This window comes from Lepisosteus platostomus, chromosome 7, assembly GCF_059453375.1.
Source record: "Lepisosteus platostomus isolate fLepPlt1 chromosome 7, fLepPlt1.hap1, whole genome shotgun sequence".
NCBI lineage: Eukaryota > Metazoa > Chordata > Actinopteri > Semionotiformes > Lepisosteidae > Lepisosteus > Lepisosteus platostomus.
The window spans coordinates 64,413,251-64,432,294 of NC_142617.1; the positions used below are offsets into that span (position 1 = coordinate 64,413,251).

Sequence of the window (19,044 nt, forward strand, 5' to 3'; positions counted from 1 at the left end):
ATTTTCTTATTTCACACACAGCCCGGACAGTACTCAAAAGATAAGACAACTTCTTTGTCAAACAGAGATAAAATCTGTAACATTTAATTTTTTCATTTTTAAATCAAGAGCTACAACAAATACAACATATAAAAGTTCTATCTACGAAGCGTGGAACACAGATGGTCTAATAGCAGAGTGGCTGCACTAAAGGAGATAAAGCCTTGTGCAGTCCAGGCAGGGAGGTCTGTGCAGAGGACGCAACTGACAGGGTTTCAGGTTTCTCACGCGCTGTCTGGCAGCACAGCCAAAGGGCTGGCCGACAGAGTGACAACACTGCATGTCTGATAACACTTTGGGCTGAGAGGCCTGACACCGTCAACACAGACAGGCCTTCTATATACCACGAAACAAATGCTGGGCCCTGCTTGCAGCTTTTACACCCACAGGCCTGCTGTCTCCTGTCTGCAGCAATGACTTACCAATCTTTTTAATAGCTCCGAAATGAGGCAGGATTTTCTACTGCATGAAGTGTAACAACGCCAATCTGATGTTAATGGCAAATGAATAAGTTAAAAATGACAAAGTGGCAGTTTTTATATTACAGACATACAGTGAATACTATCCTAGATCAAATCTGGCTGACCATTCACCAAGAGTGCTTTGTGCCAGTGAACTCCGCCAACCCCACTAGCCACGCATGGGCCTGTGCAGTGGTACTGTACGTGTTAGCTCAGAACTAGTGCAATAGTAGGCTCAAGGCTTAGAAAGGAGCCAGAAAGCAGGTTGTTGATATTAACACTTCACAGTTGTAGGGGGTTGACAGCCTTAAACCTTTGAGGCTTGAAAGTAGCCTGATATACTACAGCAAAGAACACACACACAGCTGAATATAGCCTTTCACCAACACCTTTGTGGGACTGAACAGGTGTCAAGCAACAAAACATACAGGGAAAGAGACCATAGCCATTATGCCCTCGTATAAGAACACAATAAGCTTTTGGCACTGAGATAATATTCAGGAACACACACAAACCTTTTTTACAAAGCTTTGCCCGACCCGAAAACTTGATTATGTACAATAGGAAAACAGAAAATCAAATCTCAGTCTCTCCCTGATGCAAATGTGCGTGATATAGTACAAAATAATTCTTAACAATCAGAATACAGAAATAATAGCAGTTCATCTGACAAGAATCCAAGTCCCCCATGAAGCACACCATTTTACAGTTTATAAGTATTCCATTGTTAGGGGGTTTAAGAAGGAGATTATATGATTCAATGAATCTTAAAGCTGATTTGCAAAATACTGCTGCTCTAGTGAGTGGAGACAAGCACAGATTGCCATTGACTGGTTTCTCAGAGGAGCGCAGACTGGCACAGATACTCATGGCAAGTTTCCGTCTCTGCTCCTGGCTGATCTGACCTCTCACGGGAATAGAGTTCCTTTCAGTCTGACCAGAGGAGACCCAGTCTATTGGACATGAATGGACCGGAGGGCTTCTGGATTCCACACACTCATTTTTCCCAGTTCCACACTCATATTTGATGCAAGTCCTGTGCAGCTTCGAGCTGATCCTAATAACAATGTAGTGAGCACCACAAAGGGCAGGAAAAAGTGGTACAAACTGATGCTTTCCAAGAGCACAGGCTTACCCTGAATGAAATCCAGCCACATTGAACGTTCCAATGGATATGCGTGTGTACGTGGATTTATACACGCAATATGAAAGTCTTTTTCCAGTTCAGTGGCTTTTATAGCACTGCAAGAGGACAGACTGCAGACAGTGGATCAGGTGTGCTCTATTTGATGCTGCAGGCCCTGTGGTCGAAAGAAGCTAGCGGAATCTTATCTTGAAGGTGGAGATCTCCATGGGATCCATCTTGATCAGAGAGCCATTGGAGAGAGGAGTCCCAGCGTACATTAAAGATAAAGACATGGGCTGCACAGACTGCACATCCAAGGCTTGGAACAGGCCAGACAGGGACAGCTGCACAGTGAAAGACACAGAAAGCCTTAAATTGAGTTCTCAGTCACCACAATCCTACTAAGAATAGGGCATCAGAAAGAATGCAATGTCTAGTCCATTACATTAAGAACATGAATACTGTATACAACTACAACTCATGGTACTCCTCCAACCTTTTATCAATTTAAGGAGCAAGAAAAATTTAAAACATTTTTTTCAATTGTCATGAGTCTGCATTCCTGGTCCTGGGGAGCCATACTATTTTCTGCTTTTCATTTCAATTGGACCAATCGGTTGCTTAAATAGGTGTAGTTAACACGCATTTAGATGTTTGTTCATTGACCATTTCAGACTATCTATAAAACTGTCTCTCTAGGATCTGAGCTGTGAAAAGATTCACTGTTAATGAAGACCTTCAGTAACACAGCAGATCTACCATAGTTACCTTTTGGGGGTGCAGTAAAATTGTGACTGGGTTAGGATTAATTTAAAAGTTGAGAGGTTAGAACTAATGTAAAAATTAGGATTAGGTCTAAGGATACAGTAAGGTCTACAGTATACTGTATTATTAGGATAAAAACACGGCCAAGATTGGACTCCAAGTCAGAGATGGAGTAAGTCTCAGGTTTGACCTCGGACAGAAATAATTAGTGTACCAAGATGCTTAGGCTAAGAAGTTAGAATTAGGATTAGGCTAATATAACTGAGTTAGAATTTTATGAGGCTGAAAAAGAGTAATTTGAACAGTTACATTTTTCAACACTGAATTACAGAGCATCCCGCCTCTCGTCCCAACCTCACCTTGCCCTGTGTGGTTGTGCAGTTGAAGCCCAGGTTCCAGGCCTCCAGGCTGCAGTCGAAGCCCTTCCGGTGCAGGATCAGGGCAGTGTCGAGGGACGGGGTCTGCTCGCCCTGTCGAGCAACACAGATCACAGACCGAGCTGCTGTTAGATCTTGCACTGCATCGGAGCACTACGTCTGCACAAACACAAACACGGTGTCTGGAAGAATTAACCTTCCACAAGGGCGGACAGAACTGTTAAACTGAGACACTTGTGACACTTCTTGTGTTACTCACCTCACTGCAATTTAGAATCAGCCTTCTGTTTAACATTTTACTTGCAGGCTGTGCTAAGCCCTCTTTAAGGCAAGCTATCTTGCTTTTGAAAGTGCATCAGCTTAAGAGGAAAGGTCACTGTTCTTAGTCATCAAAGCTCCTTCTCAAGCTGGAATGTCTCTTGAAGGGACTGGAGCGAGGTGTCTTTGAGGGAGGCTGGTCAGCCATGGCCACCCACCTGATTCTGAATGTTGCGCAGGTTCAGCAGGTGGAAGTCACATGGCATGGTCCCTGAGAGAGGAGCAAAGGAACGCAGGGGGGGCACACCACGTTTTTTTGGCAACACTGGAAGAGCCAGGAACCCATAATTCAAGTACACAGATGTCATGTGACTGAGCAGCGAGGGGAAGCTGACCGGCTGGCTGTCCTGCACCTAGGAGAGAGGGGAAGACCAGGTTGGTCAAGAGCAAGCAGGAAACCATGTGCATAGGACCATGCCAAAGAAAAACAAAAAAGCCTATACTTTCTTAGTATATCTGTACCAGTAATACCATCTGCCATTTTTTAACACGTAAACTTGCTCAACTCTAATTCTTGGATCGGGCTGTTTAACTTGACGGTTATAAGTTACTGCCTCTGTTTTTTGCCTCAAGCCATCGCAGTTTTGCTTCACAACTGTCGGAATGGTTCCAGAGCTACCACTGAAAAAATATACTTGTCAAAGCCAAGAGAATCTTTTTTTCCCATTGCTGTGAAATTCAGACCTGAAGAACTTATGCACCAAGACCTTCTTTTATTTTCCTGTTGCCGACACATAGATTCTCAGCTACCAGCAACCTCACAGAAGCACTAAAGCACCGATAAGGGCACTGAACGTCTAGAGAAATGCAGCTACAGCTACGCCACAGAAGGTGAAGAGGGTCATGTCCTCCCCTTTCACCCCAGACATGTTACCTCCTGGGTGCTGCCTCCAAAGATGTGGGAGATGAGAGAGTGAAACATGGAGGAGACTGTGGAAAGAAAGCCTGCATGCTGAGTGGAGGGGGCAAGCAGGGATGACAAGAGAAGGAAAAGGGGAATTAACATGAGCGGGATGAGATATGTGACATTTCAGGCGGCAGCAATACCAAAAAAAAAAAGACTGCCAAGAATTCAGATAGCAAGCATTTAACTCTAATACTTACCTTGTAAATTCTGTTACAAAAGCTAGTTCAGTTAAGAGATCTCGCTTAATGAAGTTTGCTAGTTAGTGGCATGCTAGTGCTAGTCATCCTTCCCTTGATTTTAGATTTTGCAGTATCACTCCCTCTCTTTTGTCATACCCCTGCCTCTCTGGTACCTTGCTAGCAGAGACTCTTCTCTCCAGCAGGATCCTGAACTTGTTTTCAGTCCTCTTGTTGTCCTTCAGTCCCTGGCCCAGCCCGCGATTGTCATCCTGCATCAGCCGCCTGTCCAGAATCACTTCCAGTTGACCTAGGGAGACGGAGAGAGGCAAGCAGAGTGACAGGGACTTGTCTTTTTGTGGCATTGCAGCTCTACCTGCTACCTGGTTTGTGTGGACTCTTTGGCTGAACCCTCATCAGTAAGGCATCTGAGCTTTAAATCTAATCGAAGTCACTGCAAGTGTACGTTCTCTAAATAAACTGAAGGGGTGGCCAGATGAAAGAAAAAGAGACACGAGGCAGATTGGTGGCTTTATACTGCGCAGGCTGAGCTCTGCTCCCCCATGGTGTACAGGTAAGCCAGGAAGACTGACCGCTCTCCAGGCTGGACACCCCCAGGGCCTGCGCTGTGTGCAAAGTGAGCCGGTACTGGCTGTCCTGGATGTAAGCCATAGTGGGCATGGGGTAGAAATTGGCCTGCAAGGGGAGCTTCTTGAAGTAGCGCCGGGGCTGAATCTGCACAAATGGACACATATAGAGAAAGTGAGTGGATTTAAACACAAACATAGGCTTGGGTTTCCAGCACAATAAGAAGGAGATTAATAAAGATACCTCTTTTTAATTAATTTGGGGTTGAAATCACTGGACTGGAATAAAAAACACAAATGAGTCATAGGAGATCTCTACAGCCAGTCAGGATGACCTTTTGCTAATTAAATACCAAAGTTGTAAACTAACTAAATGCACTGTAATATTAAATTGCTTAAATCTAAGAAGCTTTCCAAGTCATAAAAAGGCTTGTGTTTAACACACACGTCTACAGCTGTAGGCTTATTTCACCTGGAATCCATTGAGGTCTGTGAAAAAGAAACTCTCGCTTTGGATGTTAGTGACCAGCCGCATTGCCAGCTCCTTGTTGGTCTGGTCCCTGATGTCAACCAAGGTGGTGATATCAAGAGAGAGCCCATCCACTCCTGGGGAACAGACACAGAGGGAAGGAGAGGACACGGAGGCTGATGAGAGGAAGGGAAGCAGGCTGTCCTGTGTCAGAAGCTGTTAAAGCCACAGACAGAGAACAGACCCACTGTGTGCAGCCATACCGGGCAAATTGTGGATCCGGACAGTCAACTGGAAGTGCTGGTAGTAAGTGACCACCTCGCAGAATAACGGGCCCTCAACCACACGTACTATTGGGGGTTCCTTCTGCGTGTAGGGCTGGAGAGAGAGCGAGAGGGCGAAGCCAGAACGAATAAATTTCCACCTTCAGACGGAATCAGGGAAACAGACTTCAGTGAGTGGGGGAGAGGGAGGAGGTGGAGAGAGCAGACCTTGGGTTCACCGTCAGGCAGGAAGAGGTACGCCCCACTCTTGTCCTTGGATGCCCTGGTGCCGTAGATCCAAAACTCCATCTGCAGCTTCACCTCCTGCTGGTCCTCCTTGCGCGTCACACTCTGGAAAGAGAGAAACCCAGTCACACGCTGCATTAACACCCCAAAATATAATGACACCAACAGGCATCACTATGGTTTATTGTGGTGTCCTGCCACTAAAATTGTATAGACAACATCCACGAAAATTCAGCTGAACATGTCTTTTAAGAAGCATTGGCCATGCCGGGCCTCGGGGAACTTCGGGGGTATTCCAATGCAGAGGCCCCGTGAATAAAAGAGCAGTTCTCTACACCGATCGCCCGATCCTGAACATCATCTGCTAGGCCAGAGCCTGTCTTTCTCTCCTGCCTCCCTCTCACCTCCAACAGGCCTGTGGAGCCCGAGAAGCTCAGCAGCAGGTTCTGGCTCTGGATGTAGAAGTCGTGCTGGTCCGAGGCGTGGACGCGCAGCGGCAGGGGGTCCACGCCCCTGGGCGTCAGCCCCCTCCCGTTCAAGCGCAGCACCGTGTCGGAGCGCAGGGCCAGCGCGGAGTCGAAGGAGTCGTACAGCTGGAACACCGCCAGGCCCAGAGCAGGGAGACGGGTGGCAAAGGAGGCCTGCATCGTCGCACAACCAGAACGGTAAGAAGGCGGAAAAGGACCCTGAGACCTCAGATAAATATCTACAACATCTACGCCTGATGTTGCCAAAGAGACTGATGTGGTAGTGTGGTAAGAATTGGGAAGATTCGAGATTCAAGTTAAAAACCTGGCAGCGTTTCTTGCTTTCTTGTTTGGGTAAAAGCGGTGCAGTGTTCAAGTTCAGAGTGCAAAATGGTTTTCAGGAAAAGAAATCCCATGAAATATTTTGGACGCATTTTCGGTAGACAGCTGGAGCAAACCCAACCTCACAGGTGACACCCTGACACCACACCCACCTGAAACCCGTCCTGACTCATTTCACTGGGGGAGGTCCACTGGGCGCTCAGCTGGACCGGAAGAGTCTGCCCGTCCTCAGTCAAGACCCGAACCCGCGCCGAGTTCACCAACACCGTCACCAGACACAGCCTCTCCTGCTCCACTGGGTTAAACACCACCAGGTACCTGAGGGGAAAGGCAGGTCAGGGAGCTGAACTAACAGTGCTATGATGGCTATGTGACACTTCCATGGTTTGGGGCCTTAGTTGGTATTTAAGAGAAACGGTTAGCCCAGAATAGTTTCCATGAATAGTTACAGACTTAATTATAAAAAAGATACATGGCTAGGAAAGCAGGGTTCTAAAGCCATATTTATCTGACCTTTTCCATAGGACAACAAAATCGCTTTAATTTGGCTACCATTTGTGCTGTGGTTGGACATGGATAGCGAAAAAGTTTGGCATGCATTATTTCCCCACCTGACCTGTTCTGTGGTGTGGGGGAGTATTGAGGGATTGTACCTAGGGGTGGAGTCCAGCTCAATGAGTGTGCGCTGGGGCAGTGAGTCTTGTGTTGCACGCCTATCATCCTGAAAGGAGAAAATTAAGGTTGTGAGATTTTGAGACAACTGATGTCTGTAGAAGACTGCAGTGTCAGTAAAAATCCATAAAAAGGGTCTTTCACTTACCGTTTCCAGGAAGGGCTCTGTCTGGTAGAAACGATATTGATCCTTGTTTCTGAGGATCAGGAAGTGAGCAGCATTTATGATCACTCTCTTTAGGCCTACAAGGGAACGCAGTAACCTGAGAAAATAAAAAATATATTTCTCAGTTAATTATTTTTTAAGCTTAAAAACTGTCGCCCTCCCACCCAGTAGCCTCTTGAAGTCGAACTGGCAGCAGATCCTGGGATCAGGCTGTGGCACATCCTAGCTGCTGAAGGCCATCATGTGCCAGAAGATATCTGTAGTAGAGGCAGGTTCTGGAATTGGAAAATAAGTCTTTTTCTACCATTTAAGAGCCATCTCTACTGTTCAGTTCTATATCTGGGTAATCTCCCTGATGAGGTTGTAGGAAGAGATAAATACTTGCTAAATGCATTCTTGGCAGCAAGTAAGAAAGCTATAACGTAAATGGTTACAAAGAGACTCCCCAAACAAAAGAAAACTGGATTGTTATTGTTTCAGAGATTTTTCTTTCAGTTAAGAGACCAAAGGGAAGTTTTTGAGAGATACTGGGAGATGTGGATTTTTTTCTAGAACTTAATGAGAATGACTTTATGCAGTAAACCCTCTGTAAAGATGCAAAAGTATGATACATAACAGACTTTATACTCATTTATATTTGTAATACTTGAAGTTCTAAGATGACTGGCAACTCCTTTTTTTTCTGGTTACCTTTGCATGTTAATAAAACACATGGTAAAAAAAAAAAAGTCATCTCTACTGTAAAGAAAAATTTGAACCACCCTTGTCAGCTTAGTTCAGTCATGTTTTCGGTGTTTCAGACAAATACCTGTTAAGGTGGAGTACAGGGTAGCCATGACACATGCTGCATTAAGCCCCTCTAGGGCTGGAGAGCCCCCACCTGCTTAGCCTACCTGACACCGTAGTCAATGACAACCACCTCCTTGGCGGTGCCAGTGATGGCATCGTGGTGCTGGAAGAGCCCGATGTTGCGGCGGGCATCAGTGAGGAGAGAGTAATCGGACGTGGGGTAGCGACCCTCCATGCCAGCACGCCTTGAGTGAGCCAGGGCTAAACTAAAGAGAATTTCGGCACCCCTGCAGCACAAAACACAACTGTAAGTATGGAGACCCAGTCTTCACCTCACTGGCCTGACACTGTTCACCACTGTGCTGTTAGTATTTATATGTACTTAGGAGACTCCCTTATCCAGGACGACTTGCAAAATAAGTCCATTACCATCAGGACAGGAGGACACGCACAGTAAAGTGCTATCAAGGCATGAGAAGGCACAATGATCGAGATTATATCATTAATCCAATACATCTGTACAGACTGATTAATAAAAGTTAATTCAATAATACTTGGTGGGCTTTCAGGTTTAAACCGGTGTTAAGCGTTAAAACCCTGATTTAACAAAAAAAGATTTTGCTTCTGAGATAAAACACATACATAAACTGATTACTGCATTTAAACAAGATTAAACTGTCCCTTTGCGAAAACCGAGATTAAAAACTGAGGCAGGTGTAAGGAGTATGAATATAACTTTTTAGCCGCTCACCTGAGATGGGACTCCAGCACACGGTCCAGGTTTTTGTAGAAAGGCCGGGAAGTATAAAAGCCACTCCAATAGTGGTCCTCTCGGTCTGCATACGCAAAGAAGTCCCCACTCAGCACAGGGTAGTCAGGAGGCCTGGTCCCGTGTGCCACACCATTCATGGTGTAAACGGCATCAAAGTAGTCCGTCAGTGTCCCAAACTGGGCCTGGGCAAACACAGACATCCAAAATCAAAACGGAATCATGACAGTAATAAGACTCCATCCATCCTTCCAGCCATGCAAAGACAAGGACACATTCCTTCATTTCTTATCCTGGTAATCAGAGTTTACACATTGTATTAGGACTCTGTATAATGAGACTTTTGTACAGCTTTACATAGTTAAAAAAATATATATAATTAATGTCACACATAACTTTATGGGGAACAACATAGAAGAAACAGAGCTTATAACAGACAAGGAGCATACACTTAAAGGGCTCCAGCTAATTCTTACATGCACATGCATCTCAGGGTGCGAGTTCATGTAGTCAAAGAGCTTCTGGTAGTTGATGTATTGCTGATCCCATTCCTGTGCCTTGTCATATCGGAAGTCGTCTCCCAGTGGGACCAGAACCACTTTGCTGCGGAACAACTTCGATTTCTTCCGGTACTGATCAAGGAGGAGTTTGGCTCTATTTGGGGAGGACGATAGCCAGACAGCACATATTTTGTGATTAATACTGGTGTAAAATTTGTAAAATTCATCTTACTTACGCATACTGGTTCATGTAAACCTGAGTAGAACAGCACGTGGAACTGTGCAAGGAGAGACAGACTCACCTCTCGGCCACATTCGCCTCGACAATGGCACGGGGGGGCACTTTCCAGGGACAGTTCACCCTCCCACCTGGCAGCCTTTTGAAGTCGAACTGGCAGCAGATTTTGGGATCAGGGCCACAGGTGTGTGGCACATCATAGCTGTAGAAGGGCATCATGTGGCAGAAGATATCTGTACTAGAGGCAGGATCTGGAATTGGAAAACAAGTTTTTTTTCTTACTTAATTTAATACTTTATACCCCACCCTCTGGCATCTCTAGTTTATGTGCACTCATAGACAACAGATTTTCATGAATGGCTGAGAAGATAAGTACAAATAATGATGCTAGCCCCCTCCCCCCCTTCAAGTTTCACTTGCTTGCTGAAAAATGTAACGATTAGCGTCAGAAATCTTTGAAACAACTACAGTAGACTGATATTTCACAAAGGTCACCGAGAATCCAAGTGGCATATGGATGCTTACCCCACGCTTGCCTCCACATGAACTCCAGGCTCTGTGTGGCAGAGAAGTGTTTCTTGATGGAGTAGTGCACCCTTTGGATGAGCATGCTGGTCAGATTGGCCCTCTTCAACACATAAGACATGGTGGCACTGTGACCGAAGGGGTCAACAGCCCAGCCAGACCGTGGGGTAACTCCTACAGCACAGAATACAAATTTACCATGTTGCTGCAATTCCACAGAGTTAAAGTACCATGAGCAAACGTAGGGGGCTGTCAGAGTGCATCATGTTGTAGACCCATACCACACACATTACTAGGACTGAAAACACTTCACAGCATTAGTTCTCAAGAGGACAGTACTTTGTGATGATTACGTTACCTATGTTCTTCTCCAACCACTGGTGCCCCTCAATGAGCTGGTCAATCATTGCAAAGTAGTGGACATTGGCCTCATCGGTCATCACCCAGCCCCCTGTCACCATCTCCACCTGACCACTCCGAATCAGTCTGATGAAGCACAAGAAAGTGACCGTCAGGACCAGGGCACAAGCGCAGTCTTTCAACTTGCAGCAGACACCCCACAATTGGTATACTAAGGGAGTAAGAAATCATTCTTGAAACATGAGGAGTCCTTAGTTTGTTAAATGTTTAGGATTTATTGGAATTGGGAAATATTTATAAAGTCCTTCCAAGTAGCACTGTGAATGATCTTCACATCTGGAAACTTGTCAGACTGCATTAGGTCAGACTGTCATTTATCATTTAAAAAAGTGTAGGCTTTTATACCGAGGTAGGGAGACTCGTGGAATGCACTGTTTGCAGTGATTATAAACAGGATTATTGGGAAACTGACATTGAGTGAACCTTGCTTCTTTTTCAGTTTCTTCTCCCAGCTTTTGTGTGGCTCTTTTGGCTTACTTGCTCATAGCTTCCCGTTTCTGCATGTCCACACTCTCCCACCACTTGGCGAAGAAGGAGATCTCGGACCAGATGAACTTGCGCCGCGGGTCCTCCTGCAGTTTGACCAGCATGTTGTTGATGATGTGTTGCGTCTGGTCGAAGTAATACTTGTCAAAGGTCTTAATCCAGCCTGTCAATCAGACAGCAGGGCTTTGAGTGCGCTGACAGCACAGCTGTTCCTTCACCTCTAGTGGGACCCCCAACACTACAGGCTTTTATTTCAAACAAGAAATAAATAACCAATCCAAGCACGCCAACAGCACTGATAAAGCACCATGCAGCACTACAGACAACTACAGTAAATACTAGGTGACCTTGCAATTTCCCTCACAGGATCAATAAAGTATCTATCTTGTATATGAACAGAGTTTCTCATCATCTGCAACTCACAGCTGGCAGCTCGCTGAAGCTCAGCAGGTGTGAGCCTGGCCAGTACCTGGGTGGGAGACTCCTGGGAAAAACGAAGGTTGCTACTGGAAGAGGTGTTAGAGGGGCCAGTAGGGGGCACTCAACCTGCGGGTCATAATGCCCCAGTATAGTGATGGGGACACTGTACTGTAAAAAGGCGCCATCCTTTGGATGAGACGTAAAATCAAAGTCCTAACTCTCTGTGGTCATTAAAAATCCCAGGGTGTTTCTCGAAAGGAGTAAGGGTGTAACCCCGGTGTCCTGGCCAAATTTCCCATTGGCCTTTACCAATCAAGGCCTCCTAATAATCCCCATCTATGAATTGGCTTCATCACTCTGTTCTCCTCCCCACTGATTGCTGATGAGTGTTGAACGTACTGGTGCACTCTGGCTGCCATTACATCATCCAGGTGGGGCTGCACGCTGGTGGTGGTGGAGGGGATCCCCAATACCTGTAAATCGCTTTGAGTGGAGTGTCCAGAAAAGCACTATATAAGTGTAAGCAATTATTATTATTTTTATTATTATTATAATAATCATCATCTGCATTTAACATATAATTTTAATGTGATTAACTTATGAATATATACAAAATCTTTTAATCCATCATCTGGAAGATGTTTACTTCCATTAATGGCTGTGGCAACCTGGAGGCCATCCCAGAAGCACAGGGTGCAATCCAGACTACATCCTGGACGGGACACGAGCATTGCACAGAGGATGTGGATAGAGAGATTGTTTATAGATATTGATAAACCTTCTATAGGCAGCAGCTTCCTATAGGAAACTTGGGGGAACCAGAGACAACCCGTGTAAATATAAAGAGAACATGCAAGCTCCACACACAAGGAACCCCAGTCTAGAACTGAACACTAGAGCTAGGGCTAGAGCTGTGTCAGCAGCTCTGCCTTTTTACAGTTTTAGTGTAAAAATAAACCAGAACCCTTTGTGACCCTTTGTTAAATGTAATATAACATTACATTTACACAAAAGGAAGGACTTTTCTGGGGCACAGCAGTTCTGTTGGAGAAATGGAGAAATGACAAGGCTCAGCTGAAATCGAAGCCTGGCTTGCTTGCGGTCCCAGGGAAGGGCAGTTGAAACCTGCTGTTTCCCAGCACAAGCACCAGGAAACAGGATGGTGGAGAGACCACAGCTCGCTAGACACAATCATCTGGACACAGGCTTAGGCCGGGAGAAGTGTGATCTGTCCACACCAATCAGATAGATTCTGTATATCCCAGGGGCTGATTAATGATGAAATACAAGCTCTTCGTGATCAGACCTGCAAAAATTGCTATGAGACTCTTTTCAGGTGTGGCCAATATTCCTCATAAATTAATTTGCCTGCCCTCCTCCCTTTCAGAAGGCAGGGCTTTCTGTAAAAGAGCAATGCACCTACAATACATGTGCTTCCACTTCTATCCATCTTCTTCAAGGTACTATTCTTCTCTTACTTTATTTGCATGACGTTAATTTTAAGCCATTGAATTTTAATATACAGAATTTACTAAAGCAACATTGCAATGAATGTAAACATATTTATCCCTTTTTTTAACTAAGCCCTTTCTCAAAAACCTTTCCCCCCATAAACTGAATGCTTTGTTTTTTTTGTTTTATCCAAACCTACAGAGGACTAAATGCTGGTATGCTGTCACGTCTTCGTTTCTGAAGTGCGCTAAACCTCCATCATCGCCCACCTGGATCATTGTGGGAGTGCGGCACCACAAACACCTGCAGCGGCTCGTTGTCCCACTCACTGGGATCATAGGTGATCTCAAAGCCCTGCTTCCACACTCCGCCATCTACATTGTCAAAGCTCAGCAGGGAATACACATCAAGCGTCTGGAAGCAAAACAGAGAGGGCAGCAGTCATTTTCCTTCAGAATCCCCTTACATATAGCTTGACAACTGGAATACTCTAAAAGGATCCTGAGACGCACATCCCATGCACATCCTGTGGAAAAGAATTACTCAATTCCTTGAAATCCCTTACAGTCAGCATGAGTCTTAAGCCCTCATTTGCAGTTAAGAGCCAGAACACAAGAATAACTTTCCATTATGTAAAATACATTTTGATCATCTTTTATTCGTAGATCTGCAATAAATTAGTTTCTGAGACAGACTGCGCTAAAACAACAAATTCAATGGTGCAGGCAGTCACATTGGTTCTTACACTGATTGCTACAGTATATACACCAGGTATATATACAGCTATATTCTTAGCCACCTTTTACACTAACAGACATTTACCATGACTCTGTTACACACTGCAAAATAAAAAAACACTCACTTGTAAATCAGTCTTCTGCCCCTGATTCCCAAGGGCAAACTGACAATCCTGTGGTGAGACAGACAGGAAGGCAGGGCGTCCATCAAAAGGCACCACCCAAGAGCCATTGTGGCTGCGGAAGGGAATTTGGCCCCCGGGGGCCCCTGCTCCAGTCTCCGTCAGCTCCAGCACTGAATCCTTGATGTGGCTGATGATCTGGTGGTTCTCCTCCAACAGCTGCTCCAGCTGCTCAATACGGTTCTGCAACACCGAGATCTGGCTCTGAAACCACACACAACCAGCGCTCAGCCAGGGTCAGTTTGACCTAGCTCTGATTTTAATCACCATGGGCATAAACTTCAAATTGTTTGGGCGCTGCGATTCCACAAGCAGAGCACCTACATAATCCCCTCTGAATTAATGAACTGCAATGGAATTTCATATTTCTTAAACAGAAATAAGCACTGCTCAATTTTAAGCACCTGAGCCTCGATTCCTGTTGTTTTATTACTATTTAAATTTTAATTGAAATGATCCCAAATGTGATAAAGTCCTTAAATTATTTAAAATAAAGTCTGAAATGGCTCTCTCTTCCCCTAGGCCTGTACATTCTTCATCAAAATGAGGGTGGGCACTTTACCACCTGGTTTGTATGGCATGAGTCATCATTACAACACTATCGGGGAATGCTTTTAACTCTAATCCTTTGCAGGGCACTTTACTACACTGCCCCAGAAAACAGCAAACAAATGCCAACTATTAGACATGCATATTTCATCTCAAATAGCAGCATGCATGAGATTACTCTTACCCTGGGGAAGTTTCCTACGCCCTGCCGCCGGGCTGGGTCATGTTGGACTCGATCCAGCATCAGGTAGAGAGAAAAGACAGCCACGCAGAAGATGGCCCCACCACACACTGTGACTTGCTTCTTCAGCTTCATTATGCAGCCCAGCTGCTCTGACAGGAGCCCGCTGAATTCTGGCAAAGCCCCCCCTCCCCACCCTTCGAGGTCCGTAACAGGCAGCCAGGCACAGCAAAGCCTGTTGTCCTTGACGGCTGAACAAGGATGTCCTACACAGTGATGTAATACCTGTCTGGCTTATCAGTAACAAGTGGACTTAGTTGGACCATTGACAGCAGCAGTACTCCCGACTCATTGCGGCTGGAGTTAAACTTTCAGCCAACGAAGACAGAACAGGGAGGCAGAGGAGACTGAAGAGATGAAACTGGCAAGTGGCCTGACAGCAACAGCCACACTTCAGCAACTCCCGGGCATCAGGACTGTGGTCTTCATATTTAATCAACCAAACAAGTAACCCAGAACAGTCCTCAGACAGAGACAGGCAGCCTATTGTCTGTGACCCATGGTGTGTGCTCTCCTACTTTCTGCTAAACCAATCCAAGCTTGCAGTCCTTCTAATCCTTAAACCCATCCAAAACTCCCAGTCGCGTACGTGGCCCAAAAGGTTAAGCTGTAACAGCGAGCACAGCAGGTTCACACTGGGACTGAATGTAAAATGATTTGGCAGGGAGTTAGCTGGGCTTTATTTAGCTGAGGCTAAAAGTTGCTGGGGTTCCAAACTGGGGGTTTTAAATTAGCTGGATCCAATTGCTTACTGCTGTATCTGCGTTGCACAGAAACAAGCTCAGCTTTAGAAAAAGTAAAGTTTTTTTTTAAGATTTTGATCTACAGAAAGAACTTTGTTTCCCCAGATTCTGAGGGCATGCTTTTTCCCCCCTTACCAGGACATTTGTGGATATGAGACTCAAGATACTATTTTTTTTTTACTAGCACCTCTGGATCTGTCCATACAAGTGTGACTAAAGCTGATCATCTATTAGTCACCAACACTACAAGCTGCAATCCATGACCTGGATTTCATTCTCCATCCTCCTAAAGAAAGTGTGAAGCTGGGCATGTGCTCTTCTTTCCCTGGGTGTATAAATCCAACAGCGTGTTAATCTCATCAGCTTGCCGCCTGCCAGTGTCACTTAGCCTTCCACACAGAAGACTTTGCATCAAAACCAGGACTTACTGACGCCTGGTCTTGTCCTGCAAATCCACGGACTAATTTTATTTCCAATGCAGCAGCACAACCGAGCCACCTTGACTATTCAGCCATCTGTCCTTGTTGATTCAAGGTCTCTGAAGATCAGATGATCAAAGCTCTCATAGATGGATATTAGAAATATTAAAAAAACGGAACTCCCTGTGCTTAGAAAGGTCTGTGTTTCAAAGTAAACGAGCTGGCAAACGGGGGGTTTTCACAGAAATTGCTGTGTGCGGCACTTTTTTTCCTGTGTCCGCATTGCCACTGTCTCTCTGGGAGTCTCGCTCTCTCTTTCTCTGTTCAAGCCTGTCAGTCATCCTGCGGCATCCTTCTAGTCACTGCTCTTCCAACGCAGCCTCACGTCAGTCCCTCCCGCAGGTTTTATCCTGGTGTGTCTGCAGTCCATCAGGAGGGAGAAAAGAAAGCAGACACCTGGGTTTTACTACGAGGGGCTCAGTGTCAGAAACCCACACTCGCGAATCACAGCTCTGAGCATTTCAATGCCAGGTTGAAGATCATGATAAAGGTGTGCGAGAGCAGCTGGTGTCCCCCTTTTGAAATAATGAGATCTCACAGGGTCAGGGAAGGCACTGAAAGCAGGATACGATAACCGAGCACCAAGCTTGCCAAGCAGACGGGCTTCAATACTTCAGTGCTCCTCTGCACTTTGCCCACCCAAACACCTGAGTATGACAAAATCAAATATATTTTAATTATTTATAGGCATGTATCATTTAAGACATCTTTGTGTCCTTAATTACAAACAGGCTTATACAAGAGAAAATTAAAAAGTGAACTATTAAGCAATGCAGGCAATCATGCTTTTTGATTGCAGGACAAAGAGTTGTTTCAACATTATTGGACTTTGCTTGAGTGGTTTTATGCCATACCTCTCTCCCACCTCACTCCAGAACTTGCTGGTGCTGTGCTGGCTACAGTGTTCATCAGCACTGCCTTAAATGAAGACCTACACCGATTCATGTGGTTTTGATAGTCAGGCAGCTCGAGCAGATGTTTGTTCAGGGTCCTGTATCCGACTTACAGGACAAGCTGTTGTGCACATCACATCACTCACCCGCAGACACAAAGCTCTGTATTTATGAGACACTAAACGCGATGCCTTTCGTTTCCTATTTGATAGCGTCTGAACTGGGCTGTGTTCCTTTCCCGCACGGCTCTGACAAGGGCACCTACGTACGCGGAGGAACTGATTTATTTCCTTTCTTAGGGGAAAACTGCCGTTTCGCTCGCAGAAGAGACATCAAATATTTATTACCGCTTATGTGTTATTCATCTTCGCTGCGAACTGTCGGAACTTAAGTTATTTTCTCCTATGATGTCTTCAGAAGCCTAATTTACCTCAATATTCATCATCTTCGTCTTACAACACAGCATATTTAATAATAAAATCATAATGTCACAAATATTCTTAAGACACTTTGATTCCCTAGTCTTGTTTTTTTATACATTTCAGTAACCTCACTTAAACACACCCAGGAAATCGAATTATCCGATGCTTCGTCTACTTACTAGAAAGTATGCTGGTATTGTTGGGCCATCCGTTAAATAATGATGACAATTATCGGAATACCTCAAGTAATGCTATTATCACATTGTTATTTGCCTTTGTGTTACATAATACCATATGTTAGCTGCGGCTTGTGTATTTGGCGTATCTTGCTAGCTCAGAGATGTGTCTAGATTCCGGGTGTCTGTTGTCTTCTGTCTATTTAGGTCTGTATAAAGCATTGTATAAACCACGAAGAGTATTTTCCGAACTGTCCTACTGAAGTCGTTCCCACAGGCTTGTGCTACAGGCTTTCTCGGTATCACGGGTTCAGTGAAACACAACGGGCACAAACCACCGGAGTGCTTTTTTTATTATTTTATGTACCGTAAAATAGAAGTTGAATTTGTGTACCCCATGACAATCTTTCAAAACCTGTGCAACTCCATCGGTGCAAAAGCCTGACTTCACGACAAGGTACACTACCTAATCTCCCCCTTTTCTTCTCCTCTCTCCACACACTTGCTTAAAATGACCGCAAATATACGGGCTCTGAAAATGCAAGTTTTCTTCGTTTTATTTGTAGATATAAAGAAAAGAAAACATACCCGATTATTTTTCAGCGGCGTCAATTTATAAGAATATTCACATCACTTCCAAATAGGAATATTTATCCGGCCGTACCGTTATCCGGCTCTTTGAAATCCCAGCCTTAGTTGCACTGCACAGCCTTATGGGATACTGAGTGGCACATGGTTGGAGTGGTGTTATGGGATACTGAGGGGCAGATACAGAACTGAGCAGGTATGGGGATAGCATTCAGCTGTAGTGCAACGGAAAAGGATAGAGAGAATCGATTACCCTCGGGTATACTAATTTATATAACTTATATTTTGTCTATTTCAAATAAATTATTGTCCTCTTATTTTGAACAGATTATACCTCAATTCATTTCTTAAGTGTTGTCAAGTTTTAGAAACTAGTGACCTATAAGACTTTCAGTATAGCTGTACCTTTCATGAGGTAAATGTACTGGATTGTGTAAACAACAGAACAAAAGACCTTAAGGAAAATTCTACACATGTCTCATGTAGAATATAGTGAGGTTAAATTGACTCCTCCAGTTGGAACACAATTCAGAAGACACAAAGCCCTACAGGAACTGAGCACAGGGGGCAGATTCTATTGCCCTACGTCAAGGTGCACAATAATTTCAGAATGCACCTTTACACACAGTACGAAATCACTGGTATAGTAAACCATAAGCACTTAAGACATTTTGATCAAGTGAGGCGCTTCGTGAGTCTTGCATGCTGTTATTTATTATTATGTATTTAAGCCACCCCTCAGGGGAACAATTCTAAGGATCTACGCGTTAGTGAGGCAAGGAGACTGGGACTGTTCCCAGTGGAAACCAGACACTTGTCTCCTCCTCTGTTGCCGTCAGGTGTGCTGTAAGGAGACAGGTATGTTCTGCCTTCTCCACTGACCCTAGTGCAGCGAGGAAGCAGCCCTGCAGTAGGTAAGGCACTGCCTTAATCTTCCTTGCATAAAACTTTTTTATTTACCTGTGAAGTCCAGTGGGATTTCTTCTTTTATGTTCCAGCTGAAATCCTAATAAAATGTGCATTTCTGAATTTGTATTTTATTAGCCACAAAAGG

General features: G+C 44.8%; 1 protein-coding gene across 7 annotated transcripts; it reads right to left on the reverse strand.

Annotated features, from left to right (window-relative positions):
* Positions 1-50: 50 nt before the first annotated feature.
* man2a2 (mannosidase, alpha, class 2A, member 2) lies at positions 51-18,120 on the reverse strand. Of its 7 annotated transcripts, none has more exons than XM_088641796.1 (24): positions 17,991-18,120; positions 14,633-16,558; positions 13,843-14,082; positions 13,250-13,394; positions 11,100-11,271; positions 10,561-10,688; positions 10,203-10,376; positions 9,742-9,928; positions 9,416-9,593; positions 8,922-9,124; positions 8,275-8,457; positions 7,364-7,478; positions 7,197-7,264; positions 6,696-6,861; positions 6,139-6,375; positions 5,717-5,839; positions 5,489-5,603; positions 5,229-5,362; positions 4,763-4,904; positions 4,346-4,479; positions 3,961-4,038; positions 3,245-3,439; positions 2,751-2,861; positions 51-1,970 (listed from the first exon to the last, which is right to left on the reverse strand). In XM_088641796.1, exons 2-24 carry the CDS (start codon positions 14,762-14,764, stop codon positions 1,818-1,820), a joined length of 3,513 nt encoding a protein of 1,170 aa, XP_088497922.1. In that variant the 5' UTR covers positions 14,765-16,558; positions 17,991-18,120; the 3' UTR covers positions 51-1,817. The 7 variants fall into 7 exon arrangements, with proteins under 7 accessions (XP_088497922.1, XP_088497923.1, XP_088497920.1 ...); XM_088641797.1 differs by having other exon boundaries at positions 13,310-13,394; positions 13,843-14,103; XM_088641794.1 differs by having other exon boundaries at positions 13,843-14,103.
* Positions 18,121-19,044: the final 924 nt, after the last annotated feature.